This window comes from Capra hircus, chromosome 29, assembly GCF_001704415.2.
Source record: "Capra hircus breed San Clemente chromosome 29, ASM170441v1, whole genome shotgun sequence".
NCBI lineage: Eukaryota > Metazoa > Chordata > Mammalia > Artiodactyla > Bovidae > Capra > Capra hircus.
The window spans coordinates 1,208,774-1,221,959 of NC_030836.1; the positions used below are offsets into that span (position 1 = coordinate 1,208,774).

At 38.8% G+C, this 13,186-nt stretch overlaps 1 protein-coding gene across 1 annotated transcript in view; it reads left to right on the forward strand.

Moving 5' to 3' along the window:
• Positions 505-13,186, forward strand: part of SLC36A4 (solute carrier family 36 member 4) — a 41,159-nt gene continuing 28,477 nt past the window's right edge. The window contains exons 1-6 of the mRNA XM_018043423.1: positions 505-645; positions 6,009-6,132; positions 7,491-7,581; positions 8,764-8,852; positions 9,838-9,933; positions 12,575-12,659. Of these exons, the coding sequence (XP_017898912.1) occupies positions 594-645; positions 6,009-6,132; positions 7,491-7,581; positions 8,764-8,852; positions 9,838-9,933; positions 12,575-12,659 (537 nt within the window). The 5' untranslated portion in view covers positions 505-593. The remainder of the gene's footprint in view (positions 646-6,008; positions 6,133-7,490; positions 7,582-8,763; positions 8,853-9,837; positions 9,934-12,574; positions 12,660-13,186) is intronic.

Below are 13,186 nucleotides of genomic sequence, written 5' to 3' on the forward strand. Positions count from 1 at the left end.
GCTCTTCTGCCCATGGAATTTTCCAGACAAGAATTCAGAATGCTAAAGCCTTGCAAATACATGGGCTCCTCAAATTTAAGCTCGTGGTTATATCTAAAGGCACCCTCCGCGCCCCCGCATGGTGGCCCAGTTTGTAAAGAATCGGTCTGCAGTGTGGGAGCCGTGGGTTCGATCCCTAGGTTGGGAAGATCCCCTGGAGAAGGGAAGGTCTGCCCACTCCAGTACTGTGGCCTGGATAGTTCCGTGTCCTGTACAGTGCACTGGGTCGCAGGGTCGGACAGGACCGAGCGCCTCTCCCCTCCCCGCCCCCGCCCGTAAGGCCCGGGTCTCCGCTCGGTCTGCGCTGTCCCCAGTTGTCCCCGAAGCGCCTCCATCCCGGTGCCCGCGCCGGTTCTCAGCTCGGGCTCCCGGCCCCCGGGCTCCTGGCCCCGGGCGCTCGGGGCGGGCTCGGCCGGCCCACCGCGCAGTGCGCATGCTCGGCGGCCGGGCGGCGGGAGGCGGGCCTGCTCCGCCGGCGCCCTGGGCCTGCAGCCGGCCACGCAGCGGCGGGAGCGCGCGCCCCGGGGCGGCGGCGTCCTGGAGACCCCCGAGCGATGGAAGCGGCGGCGCCGGCGGCGGCCGAGGCGGCTGGGCGCGAGGAGCTCGGTGGGTGCGGCGCGGGCGCGGGGGCCCGGGGCTCGCCGTCGGCCTCGGGGTGCGCGGTGCTCGAGCAGGCGGGCTCGTCAGTGGGCCTCTTGCGGGGCGTGGGTCTGGCGTGGGTTCGAACGTGAGAGCAGCCGAGTCCCAGGCCACGCGGGCGGCCCGAGGCCGCCGAGGGGCCTGACCTCGGGGCCCGCACCTGCGCAGGAGAGCGCGGTCAGGCGGGGAGCCGGGCCTGCAGAGGCTGTCAGAATGTGTGTGTGGCAGCGTGAGTGTGAGCGTGTGAGAGTGTGTGTGACTGTGAGTGTGAGAGGGGGTGTGTGTGAGACAGTGTGTGTGCGTGTGTGAATGTGTGACAGTGAGTGCGATAGTGTGATTGTGTGTGACAGTGTGTGTGTCTGTGTGTATGAGAGAGTGTGTGAGTGAGTGAATGTGTGTGTGTGTGAGGTCGGGTGGCGTGCACTGAGTGTACGTGTCAGAGGCAAACCACAGCCTGCGCTGTGACTCGCACTGTGTTTTTCCAGCGATGCTTTAAGGAAGTTGTCACAGTTGGGCTTTTCAGAGGAGGCACCCAGATCAGGAAAGCCGGCGAATCCTTGGTTTACTCTCCGCCCCCGGGCGTGGCCAGCGCGCTCTGATCAGACGCACGCAGGCAAACTTCTGTTTTCCTCCTTTCCTTTGGTGTCTTATCTTGGCGACGGAGAATACACATCGTTTATGGTTTCCCGCTGTCAAAAGGAAAACAAAAGTAGAGATCGGAGTAGTAATCATATTGTTCCTCCCGGTTATAAGCATCGTATTAGGAATATTTGTAATTCGTTGTTAAATCATTAAATGATTTAAAAAGAAGTTGAGGGAATTCCCTGGAGGGTAAGTGGTGAGGGCTCCTCCCTTCCATTGCAGGGGGCACGGGTTCCAGCCCTGGGTCCGGGAGCTAAAATCCTGCTTGCGTCTTTAAAGAAATGCTGTATTATAGTAACAAGTAGACGTCCTCTAATACTGTGCACTTTGCAGTTGATTTCTTTCGAGTCCCAGTAATGGTGGAAATAAACATAGCGGTATTGAATGTTTACTGTGTGTCAAGTAGTGTAAGCGCTTTTCCTACATTTTGTCTCCTTTAATTCTCACAGTGATGAGTGAAGTAGGTGTAATTATTATCCCTGTTTTATAGATACAGTAATTTTAAGCTTATTAATGGTAGTACTCAGATAGGAACCCAGGTTTATCTGTTGTAAATTCGTTAATAACCCAACCCAGTGAGGATGTCGGGAAATGTGTATTCTCATGCATTACTGGTAAAAGCAGTGTAACATATTTATCCTTAAAAATGCACATATTGTTTGACCCAGCATTTCTACTTCTAGAAATATTTCCCAAGGAAAGAAGTCATGAAACATACCAACAGATGTTCATTATGTCATTTATAAAAGAGAAAAGCTGGTGACTAAATGTTCAGTTAAAGGAAATTGTTTATGGATAAATTGTGATATAGCTATATGGTCATATGCTGAATAGCCATTTCAAGTTACATGGGAAGATATTTGCCAGATATATTTTTACTAACTGAAAAAATTTTCTAAATTATTTTTTTCAAGTTATGTCTGTTCATTAATTCAATACATATTTGTTGAGCTTCTCCCATGCACTAGGCACTGCTTTAGGCATTTGGGATACATCTGTGAGCAACACAGATCAGATCAAGATTCTTGCTCTTGTGGAACTTATATTCTAGTAAGAGGAAGCAGACAGTAAACAGCAAGACTATTATTAGTTAATGTATATGTGTGTGCTCAGTTGCTCAGTTGTGTGAGACTCTTTGTGACTCCCTGGACTTTAGTCCACTAGACTTCTCTGTCCATGAAATTTTCCAGGCAAGAATCCTGGAGTGGGTTGCAATATCCGGGGGGATCTTCCCAACCCAGGGATCGAGCCTGAGTCTCTTGCGTCTCCAGCGTTGGCAGGCAGATTCTTTACCACTGCGCCACAATGATTACATTAGGCTAAAAGGGCTTTGGAGAAAAAGAACAAAGTAAGGGAAATCAAGAATGATTGTCAGGCTTGGCAGTTTATAGTATTTTATAAAGTGGTCTAAATGGACTTTATTGAAACAGTGAGATTTGAACAAAGACTTGAAAGATGTTAGGGGATTAGTCAAGTGGATATCTGAAGACAGACTATTACAGGCAGAAAGAACAGCTGGAGTAATGATAGAAATAGCAAGAAGGGCCAGGAAGCTGAAGCAGAATGGTTAAGGTGGTGATAAAGCCAGATTATGTAGTGGTGTGGACGTCCATGTAAAGCCTTTGGCTTTTACTCTGAGAAAATAGGGAGCCAACGCAAGGTTCAAGAGAGGAGAGACATGATCTGACTTTAATTCTAAAGGATCACTCTGGCTGCTGTGTGAAGAACAGGCTTAAGGGGGCAAAAGTAGAAGCAGGTTATTTCAGCAAATCAGTAAACAGATGGACTTGTCCTTAGCAGCAGTGTGGTAGCAGCGTGGAGAATGGAGAGAAATGGTCAGACTCTGGATATATAAAGCAGAACCAGAATGATTTCGTGACAGGTTCGATGTGGAGCGGTGGTGCAGCAGAGGAGACAAGCATAACTCCAGGGACCTGCTTGTCTGGAAGAATGAAACCGCCATCATCTGAGATGTTGCAGTGGTTTTATAGTATGTCTACAGATGCTTTGATGTTTCTCTCTTCTAGAGGAGGAACTTAATTCCCTTCCCTTTGAATGTGGGCTGTATTTAGTGACTTGTTTCTAGTGAATAGATACGGTGGAAATGGTGATGGAATCGTGGAAATGGTGGCAGTGACCCCAAAGCTGGGTCCTGAAAGGCACTGTGCCGTGCTCTGTCTTTTGGATTGGTTCCTTGCAGGGAAGCCAGCTGCCGTGCTGTGAGGACACTCAAGCAGCCGTAAGGAAGAGCCCACGTGTCATGGAACCGAGGCCTCCTGATGCAGATAGCAAGTTCCTGTGCTTAAAGCTGGGCGGAGCAGGCTTGGTGGTGAAGATCAGTTTAGTTTGAGGCTTGCTAAGTTTGAGATTTCTGTTAGACATGAAAGTGCAGATGTTGAGTAGGCAATGGGATTTATGTCTAGAGTTGGTGAGAAGCCCGATCTGGAGATAAATATTTGGAAGTCATCAACATGTAGATAGTATTTAAAGCCATAGGGCTGAATGAAAATAAACTGAAGTGAATTAACATGTTTGTTTGTGTGTACTCTAAAATGTTTCCAGTGGTAGTTTCTAGGTAACGAGGTCATTTTAGTTAAAAAAATTTGCTTATCTTTATATTGTCTAATTTTCTACAATGACCAAACATTATTTGATTTAAAAAAGAATTTTAAAAATTGGCTGTCTATGTGAAAAGCACTAGTAGAGTTGTTAAGATACAGGTTTCCTTGAGCTTAAGGTCCACACTTTTTTTCAGAGCAAATAGGAACCTCTGGAAGGTTTCGTGCTGTACATATAAGCTCTCTGCCTCAGAAATGGATAAAATAGTGACTGTTCCTCTCTTATATACGGTAGTACATAGATTTAGGTTGCAACATTATGTTATTTTTTAAAAAGGAAGCTTTCTACTTTATTTTAGTTTGTCCATTGTCAAAATATAAGTGGCTTCTTTTGCTATTATAAAAGTAAGGCAAGTTTATTACTTTCTCCTTATTTTTTACATTTTCCAGAGAAAGACAGAAAAAGGTACTCACACTTTCGTTGTATCTATCCTTGTTAACTTATTCACATTTTGTATTATTTCCTTTTTAAAGTTTTTATTTAACTTTTAAAACATCGTTGCACTCATGCTGTGATTATCTAGCTTTTTCTTCCTCAGCAGTTGATACAGTATCACTGTTTTGTTCAGACTTTGAAAGCCATAATTTAATGTCAGTATCATAGTTTACAAAGTGGATGTACTCTAGTGAATTGATGGATTTCCTGATTGTTACACATTTAGGTTGTTTCCAAATTTTCAGCGAGTGTTTTGTTTTGATTAACATCTTTGTGTAGAAATCCTTTTCTTCATATACTACATTGGCAGACGTGGGATTACTCAGGTTTCAGTTCATATTGCTAAATGAATGTGATTGTTCTTTATTCTGGTGATAACTGGAAATTTCAGATTGATTTTAGGTTAGGAAATTGAGATTGCAAAGAGCATAAAATCAAAGCTAAAGAATCTTCCAGTATCTTAAAGCATAGCTTTACTCTTATGAAGACCTGTTGTACTGAGTTCCAGTTAGCTCTAGGATAGTGGCAGCTGCCTAAATCTTCTCTCTCCACATGTCCTCACCTGAAACCTGTTAATTCAACAAGATCACAAGGAAACACATCTATGAAATTATTCATTTAGTATAGGAGACCAAGGATACCACAAACTTCAGATAATCTGCAGATAGAAAAATAAACAGAAAATCCCCAGCAGGGATCCTTTTGCTGCTGCAAACATGGAGAGTGGAGCAGTCACTGTGGAAAAGAGGAGAGGGAGCAGGAGGCTTGGAAGAAGCGCAGTGAAAATCCCCTTCAGAAAGGGAAAGTGTAAAGCGTGGTATATATTTATAATGGAGTACTACTCAGCCATAAAAAGAATGAAATCCTGCAATTTGCAACAACATATATGGACTTGGAGGACATTATGCCAAGTGAAATAAGTCAGGCAAATACTGAAAAATATATAAAACTAGAGAATATAATAGAAAGGCCAACTCATAGAGGACAAAATAGTAGATACCAATGGGGAAAGGGAAGCAGGGAGGGGCAATATAGGGTCAGAAGATTAAGAGGTATAAATTATTAGATGTAAAAGCTGCATGTACAAATGCAACATGGGGAATATAGCCAATATTTTATAGTGACTGTAAATGGAGTATAACCTCTAAAAATTGTGAACCACTATATATATATACCTGTAACTTATGTAATACTGTACAACAATATTAAAAAGCTTAATTAAAAGATAAAAATATGATTGCCATTTATGTACTCAGTATGATTTGACACTAACAAGAGATAAAAGTTCATTGGATTATTTCTTCACATTTTCCATACCATAATTCTATCATCATTTACTATAAACCTCATGGAGACAAAGTAGAAAACGTGTTGCAGTGAATACTTATGCTTTTCACCTTGCACTGCTTAGTCCAAGCAAAATAACCAGCAGTTAAGTCTAGTTGTTTCTTTCTAGATATGGTAAAACTATTAATGTGCATTCTAAATATGGTAAAAGTATTAATGTGCATTAACTTAGGGTGGAAATAGTAAAGATGAGTAAAATTGCACGGCCTTCTATTAAAAACTTCATTTACACCAGCTTAAACTCAATTTTTAAAATGATAGTGAAGCACTTTTTTTTTCTTTTTAAGATATGGATGTCATGAGGCCCTTAATAAACGAGCAGAATTTTGATGGGACATCGGATGAAGAACAGGAGCAGGAGCTTCTGCCTGTTCAGAAGCATCACCAGCTTGAGGATCAAGAGGGTATTTCGTGAGTAATTAGGGTTTAAATGTCTTTTTCTCTTGGCATTCACTGTATATTTTGTAATCATCTTCTACAGACCAGGCACTGGATACTGCAGAAGTCACAAAGATGAGTAAGACATAGTCCTCACCCTCAAGAGATTCATAGCCTATTTGGGAAAGAAGAAAAACATCTAAATTTCAGAGCAGTGTATAGGAATCATTGCATGATGAAAGTGAAAGTTGCTCAGTTGTGTCTGACTCTTCGCGACCCCATGGACTATACAGTCCTTGGGATTCTCCAGGCCAGAATACTGGAGTGGTTAGCCTTTCCCTTCTCCAGGGGATCTTCCCAACTCAGGAATCGAACCCAGGTCTCCCGCATTGCAGGTGGATTCTTTACCAGCTGAGCCACAAGGGAAGCCCCCTCACTACATGATAATACATATCAACTGCTATGAATCTTGAAAGTAGGGGGATTGGATTGAGAGGAATAGAATTTTCAGAGACGGAGCTTCTGCAATGTTTAGGAGTTAGACTCTGGGAAGTAGGCAGTAAACAGTTCTTTATGTTGAGTGAATGGTGTGAAACAGTCATGGTTTCAGGAAAGCAGTGGAATATTTTAAAAATCTTTTTTGTTATTTTGTCATCATTAATAGATTTGAGTAAGTTATTATTCTAATGATAATTTGACAGTTAAGCAAAGTAACATTTTTATTGACCAAAGATGAATAGTATAAACTAAGAAAAACTTTAGATAAGCATTTTTTTTTCAAAATTAAAAGTTTGTGCCCTTCTTCCTAGTTTAATTTGTGTTTTCTTGGCCAAGAGACTCTCCAAATGCCTCTTGGAATGCTTTCTTAGGTGAAATCCCTTGGGAGTTCATGATTGTGAAAGCTGATTAGTATTTATCTTACTTGATGATATACACAGTTTTAGAAATTATATTTTTTTCTTTTAATTAACTTCCTCTGAGGTTGATAATCATAGGTAAACTATGTTTAATGTCATGATTGCATAGTGCAATAAATTGCTGTCTTACCAGCTTAGCTGTATATAATATTCAGCATTGTTCTGAATGTCATAGCAGCAAAGAATCTTATGAGAAAATTGCCTTTCATTTATTACTTTAATATATACAAAAATACTTTCATTTAACTCATTTAATCTCCATAATAACCCTCTGTATTCTGCTTTTAAAGAACAAAGGTAGTACTTGAACCAGATACAACTTCTGGCTTCTTTAGCTTCTGGTCACATGGAAATGTTAGTTTGATTCCTTGCCAAGATAAATTTTTAGTTCCCTTCTGATGCTAAAACCATGGTCATGTAATTTTAATAGCTTTTGTCCTAAAATGTTTAATTCTTACAACTTCTATTTTTCAGGTTTGTACAAACTCTTATTCATCTTCTTAAAGGAAATATTGGAACTGGTCTGTTAGGACTTCCACTAGCAATAAAAAATGCAGGCATAGTGGTAAGACTCATCATTGTAATCTCTAGTTAAAATACAGTTACCAATCTTAATTTACAACAAAAATTAGAGCAAGTTAACATCTAGCCTAGTCAAATATAACCTGGTCAGGTGACAAGTAGATAATCGTTTAGCTATTGTTGTTAAAATTATATGAACTATGATAATATCTAACTAAAAATGAGAATCAATTACTCTTTTCATTTCTACCTAATTACTTGTTTACAATATTTGACGGATCCTAAATCAGTATCTGATTTTTCCAGATATAGTTAGATCTTATTAGCCTTTTGGATTTTTCAGGAATTTAGGTGATACATTCATAGCAACAGATATATTTTTAGAGTTATTAGTATTGGTGAAATTTTATAGTTTTTTAGATTCCAAATAAAATATATAGTTTTCAGGTTTTAAGAATAATAGTTAAAAAAAGAATAACAATATCTTTTGAAAACAAATATTCAAAGAGTTTGTTGGAACCAATTGTAATTATAGAGAATCCTGATAGGGGAGTATTCAGTTATGAACTAATGAAATTGTATTTAACATTTTTTAACTGATGAATTTTCTTAAGAGTTTTAACTATCATTTTGGACTTTGTCCATCCTAATTTAGAGAAACTGAAAAATTTCTCATTATAAAAATAACTTTGGCAATATTTTGTCTGTCAATAATCTAGGCATCACTTTAATTTTAGTAAATGAATACTTGAAATTTTTATGTACCACTTTTTCAAATAATTATTTTCTAGGCACAGTTTCTCAGGTGTGATTCTCAACAAGTGATACACAGAAGAAGTAGATTGCCTACAATCCCAGATGATACAGTGCTTTTTAGTAACTTAGATAATGTTTTATGGTTGTGTATACTTTTAATGATGGGATACCAGTTGTCACAGACTTGCCATCTGATGTTAAATATCACACTGTATTCTATTCTATTGTGTTGCATTTATATATTCTACATTCATACGTTTGGATAGTCAAGTTGATAATTATATGTGGTTGTCTTAAATATTACTAAATTCTTTCTGTATCAAGTCCATTAATTTCTATTATGCAAATGATTCTTTAATCATTTTGTCTAAAATTTGTCAGTGACAATTAATAGTCTGTATTTCATTGTTTATAAGATAATTTAATTTTTATTAAACTTAAATATTTAAAACTTATGTTTTTCCCACAGCTTGGACCAATCAGCCTTGTGTTTATAGGAATTATTTCTGTTCACTGTATGCACATTTTGGTACGTTGCAGTCACTTTCTATGTCAGAGGTAAATGTGAATTTGTTAAGTTTATTTAATTTATTTTAAAGCTATATAGTTTTTAAAGGATAAGATAGTCTTATATTTCTACTGTGCTTTGCAACTAGACATTGTATTGCCTATAATCTATTACATGGACAATTCTAAGAATGATTACGGAAAAAGGTAGCATTTTATATGATTGAAATCTGGTCAGCATAAATATACTTCTTTTAAAAGTAGTGAAATCAAATTTTTTTTAATATAGTGTAAATGAAAAAAATCAGGGAAGATATATGGGGCAAAAGGAGGCAGCAGGGCTACTTTTAGTTAAAAAATAATGGTTGTTTGTTACTAATTTCATTTTGAGTATAAGACCTTTTATGCTCTTTGCTGATATGTGGTTTGGTAGATAGTAAAATAATATTCTGTTTTTATTTTTGTATCAAAGTGTTTCTATTGGATAGTGAACCAACTTTTAAACAAACATTGTCTATTCTGGCAAACTAATATTCTAACTTTAACTCGCTTTTGTTGTTGCTAAATGTTCTTAAAACTTTAGGCAGGTCATTTATGATCTTTAAATAACACTGTATACTTGAAAAAATAGAAGTGAGAATGTGGCTATTAGATGATTAAATATATGACAGTATATTATAAAGCCCTGTATGGGTTTTTAAAAATAATGCTGTTATAAGAATGGAATAGTTTAGGCACAAACAGTATAGTTGATGTTTTTAGATAATTGAAATATTTAAATCAGTGAAACACAAATATTATATGAATTTAACAAATATGTAAACTTTAACAGTGGGTTAAAACTAATATATTGGTTGAAAAGATATATAAAAACTTCAAATTTCATGAGATGTCTTTAGAAATATGCAAATCTCCAAATTTCTGAAACTCCTCTGTCAGTATATAGCCCACTTATTGATGTTCTTTTCAAGCGATGCATTTATGGAACCGTTTAAAAGTTTTCCTTTTCATATGCATGTATGTCATTAAATTTCAGGTTCAAAAAGTCAACATTGGGGTATAGTGACACGGTGAGTTTTGCTATGGAAGTAAGTCCTTGGAGTTGTCTGCAGAAGCAATCAGCATGGGGGCGGTAAGTACTTGCTATGTTATTAATATATAGTTATCAGTATAGGTATGTTCATCTGATAAAGCAGATTAATAGAAGTAAAATAAAATTGGGGGAAACATATGTTTTAGAGTTAAATGGACTTGGGTTCAAATTTCAGCTCTATCATTTTACAAATTCATGATCTGGGTCAAAGAATTTTTATTTTATTTGAGTTTTTCCACTATCAAGTGAGTTTATAATAATACTTCATAGAATTATAATGATAGTTGAAATAAAATGATATTTATAAAGTGTCTAGCTAACCTATGACATAATCATGTTTGATAATTTTTAAGGAAGAAAAAGCAACAAAAATGTTGCAATCTCTATTTCAAATCAAATTGTAGTGTTTAGCCCATACTCATAAGACATCTGAAGTATGCATTTTAATATAATGTTGTTTTGATCATTGTATAGTTTAAATGTAACTTCATAGTTGCCAGACATAGCTAATCAAAATCAGGTGATCACAGGACTGGAAAATAAGCATAGACAGTTTACAGCATGCTAACCAGGGCACAAATACTGTATGTGGTGGAAGTTAGAGAAGGAAAAGGGTGGTGTCAGTAGAGTGGTTTATGGTTTGATTTTCAGGAAGTTAGATGTGTCTGTGAGCTGCTCAGAGTTTCCGCCTGATAGACTGTGCGGGAGAAGGAAGGAAACAGAGCCCAGTGCCCTGGGGATTGCCTCCAGGACCCCGTCTTCCTCCTCCTCCTGCCAGGCTGAAGGCAGGTTTGTCTGCTTTTCCTGTCTAAAAGAATGGCTTTCAGACAGAAGCTACTGGGATGATTGTTGGTAAAGGGTACTAAAATTAAAGGTGAGTGAAGAGATCTTAAAGAAATGCTTAATTCATCAGAGAGAAGGAATTTGGATTCATTTCAAGGTACCAAGGTTATTTACACATGGGATCCCTGAAGAACCGTGAGGAAAGAGAGTTATGGCAAGAATGAAAATAGGCAAAGGCCCTTCCAACTTCACATGGGAAGAGGAGGGTTTGTTGACTTGTAGACTAGATGACTTGATAGCTTGACAGTAATGGTCAAACAAGAGACTATAATGAATTAGTAAGTGCAAGCTCATTGTTCCCAGAACAATAGGCAGAGGTGTGGACTGTATACTAATAATATGTAGGCTGACTTTTAACTTGATTATAATCATACCCAAGTAATGCTAATTTGGCCAGTGATTTCCCTTTCCCACTTCCATACCCGCTGTGTTATGTGGCTGGAATTGTTTAGAGTATCTAAAAAACTGTGCAGAGAGCTAAGCAACCTGGAGAGGTCTCTGTAGAATGGTAAGGGCCATGCTCCCAGTCCTCTTCCATTTCGTATTCTTATTAGTGATTTGGATGGTAGGGAACAGGCTCATCCTATTTGCTGGGAAATACCGTAGGTTGGAGAAGGCAATGGCACCCCACTCCAGTACTCTTGCCTGGAAAATCCCATGGATGGAGGAGCCTGGTTGGGCTGCAGTCCATGGGGTCGCTTAGAGTGGGACATGACTGAGCGACTTCACTTTCACTTTTCACTTTCATGCACTGGAGAAGGAAATGGCAACCCACTCCAGTACTCTTGCCTGGAGAATCCCAGGGATGGGGGCGCCTGGTGGGCTGCCATCTATGGGGTCGCACAGAGTCAGACACGACTGACGCAACTTAGCAGCAGCAGCAGTACACCAGGCTGATCTGAAAAAGATCTGGAGAAACAGAAGAGATGGGCTTAATATAATTGATGAAATGTTTTCATGAAATCACTTTATAGATAGATACTCATTAATCTGTTGAATTTCAGAAGTAAATAATGGGAAAATTGGGAACTTTTAAGTATTATAACTTTTTTTGCTCAATGATATGTCTAGTGATATGCAGATCATAAATATATGCTCTTTGTAGATAATAAATATTTTAAGCAAATAGAAAAAAGTGGAAGCAGTGACAGATTTTATTTTCTTGGGCTCCAAAATCACTGCAGATGGTGACTGCAGCCATGAAATTAAAAGATACTTGTTCCTTGGAAGAAAAGCTGTGGCAAATCTAGACAGCATATTAAAACGCAGACATCACTTTGCTGACAAGGTCCATATAGTCAAAGCTATGGTTTTGCTAGTGGTTGTGTCTGGACGTGAGACTTGGATCATAAAGAAGGCTGAGCACCAAAGAATTGATGCTTTCGAATTGTGGTGGTGGAGAAGACTCTTGAGAGTCCCTTGGACTGCAGGGATATCAAACCAGTCAATCCTAAAGGAAATCAGTCCTGAAGGTTCATTGGAAGGACTGATGCTGAAGCTCCAATACTTTGACCACCTGATGTGAAGAGCCAATTCTTTGGGGAAAAAACCCTGATACTGGGAAAGATTGAAGGCAAAAGGAGAAGGGGGTGACAGAGGATGAGATGGTTAGATAGCATCACTAACTCAGTGGACATGAATTTGAGCAAACTCAGGAAGATAGTGAAGGTCAGGGGAGCCTGGTGTGCTGCAGTCCATGGGGTTGCAAAGCATTGGATGTGACTTAGTGATTGAACAACAACGACATTATGACATATTTAAAATAGTTAAAAGGGAAAAAATATATTGACATTTCTTCAGCTCTTACTAATACTTATTTGTGGGTATCCCTTTTTAGGAATGTGGTTGACTTTTTTCTGGTGATAACACAGCTGGGATTCTGTAGTGTGTATATTGTCTTCTTAGCTGAAAATGTGAAACAAGTAAGTGTTTTTCTCCAGTTTTTGAAATCATTTTCTTCTGATGCCACAATTATGGCATCATATTTAGATATGGCATCAAACATAGATGGTTTGCAGTCTTGGTAGAGACTATCAGTTTAAACAAACATGCAAAGCACTGAAATAAAAAAAAAAAAGCTCCCCTTTTAGCACAATGCCAAAGTACATTTCTTTTTGTGCTTTAACTGATGGTTGGCCTGTATTATTCTTACTTTACCATATGTTTTTATTTAGTTATTTTAATCAATAACTGTTATTATCCACATGTGCATGGTACAATAGTAGGCATTACTCAGTAATCTAGAGTACTTCTGTAGGTATTTTAGTGCAAAATCATGTGAATATGTGTTCTAAAGAATCTCTATACCTAGTATATATTTGGGCTTCCCTGTGGCTCAGCTGGTAAAGAATCTGTCTGCAATGCAGGAGACCTGGGTTCGATCCCTGGGTTGGGAAGATCCCCTAGAGAAGGGAAAGGCTACCCACCCCAGTATTCTGGCCTGGAGAAT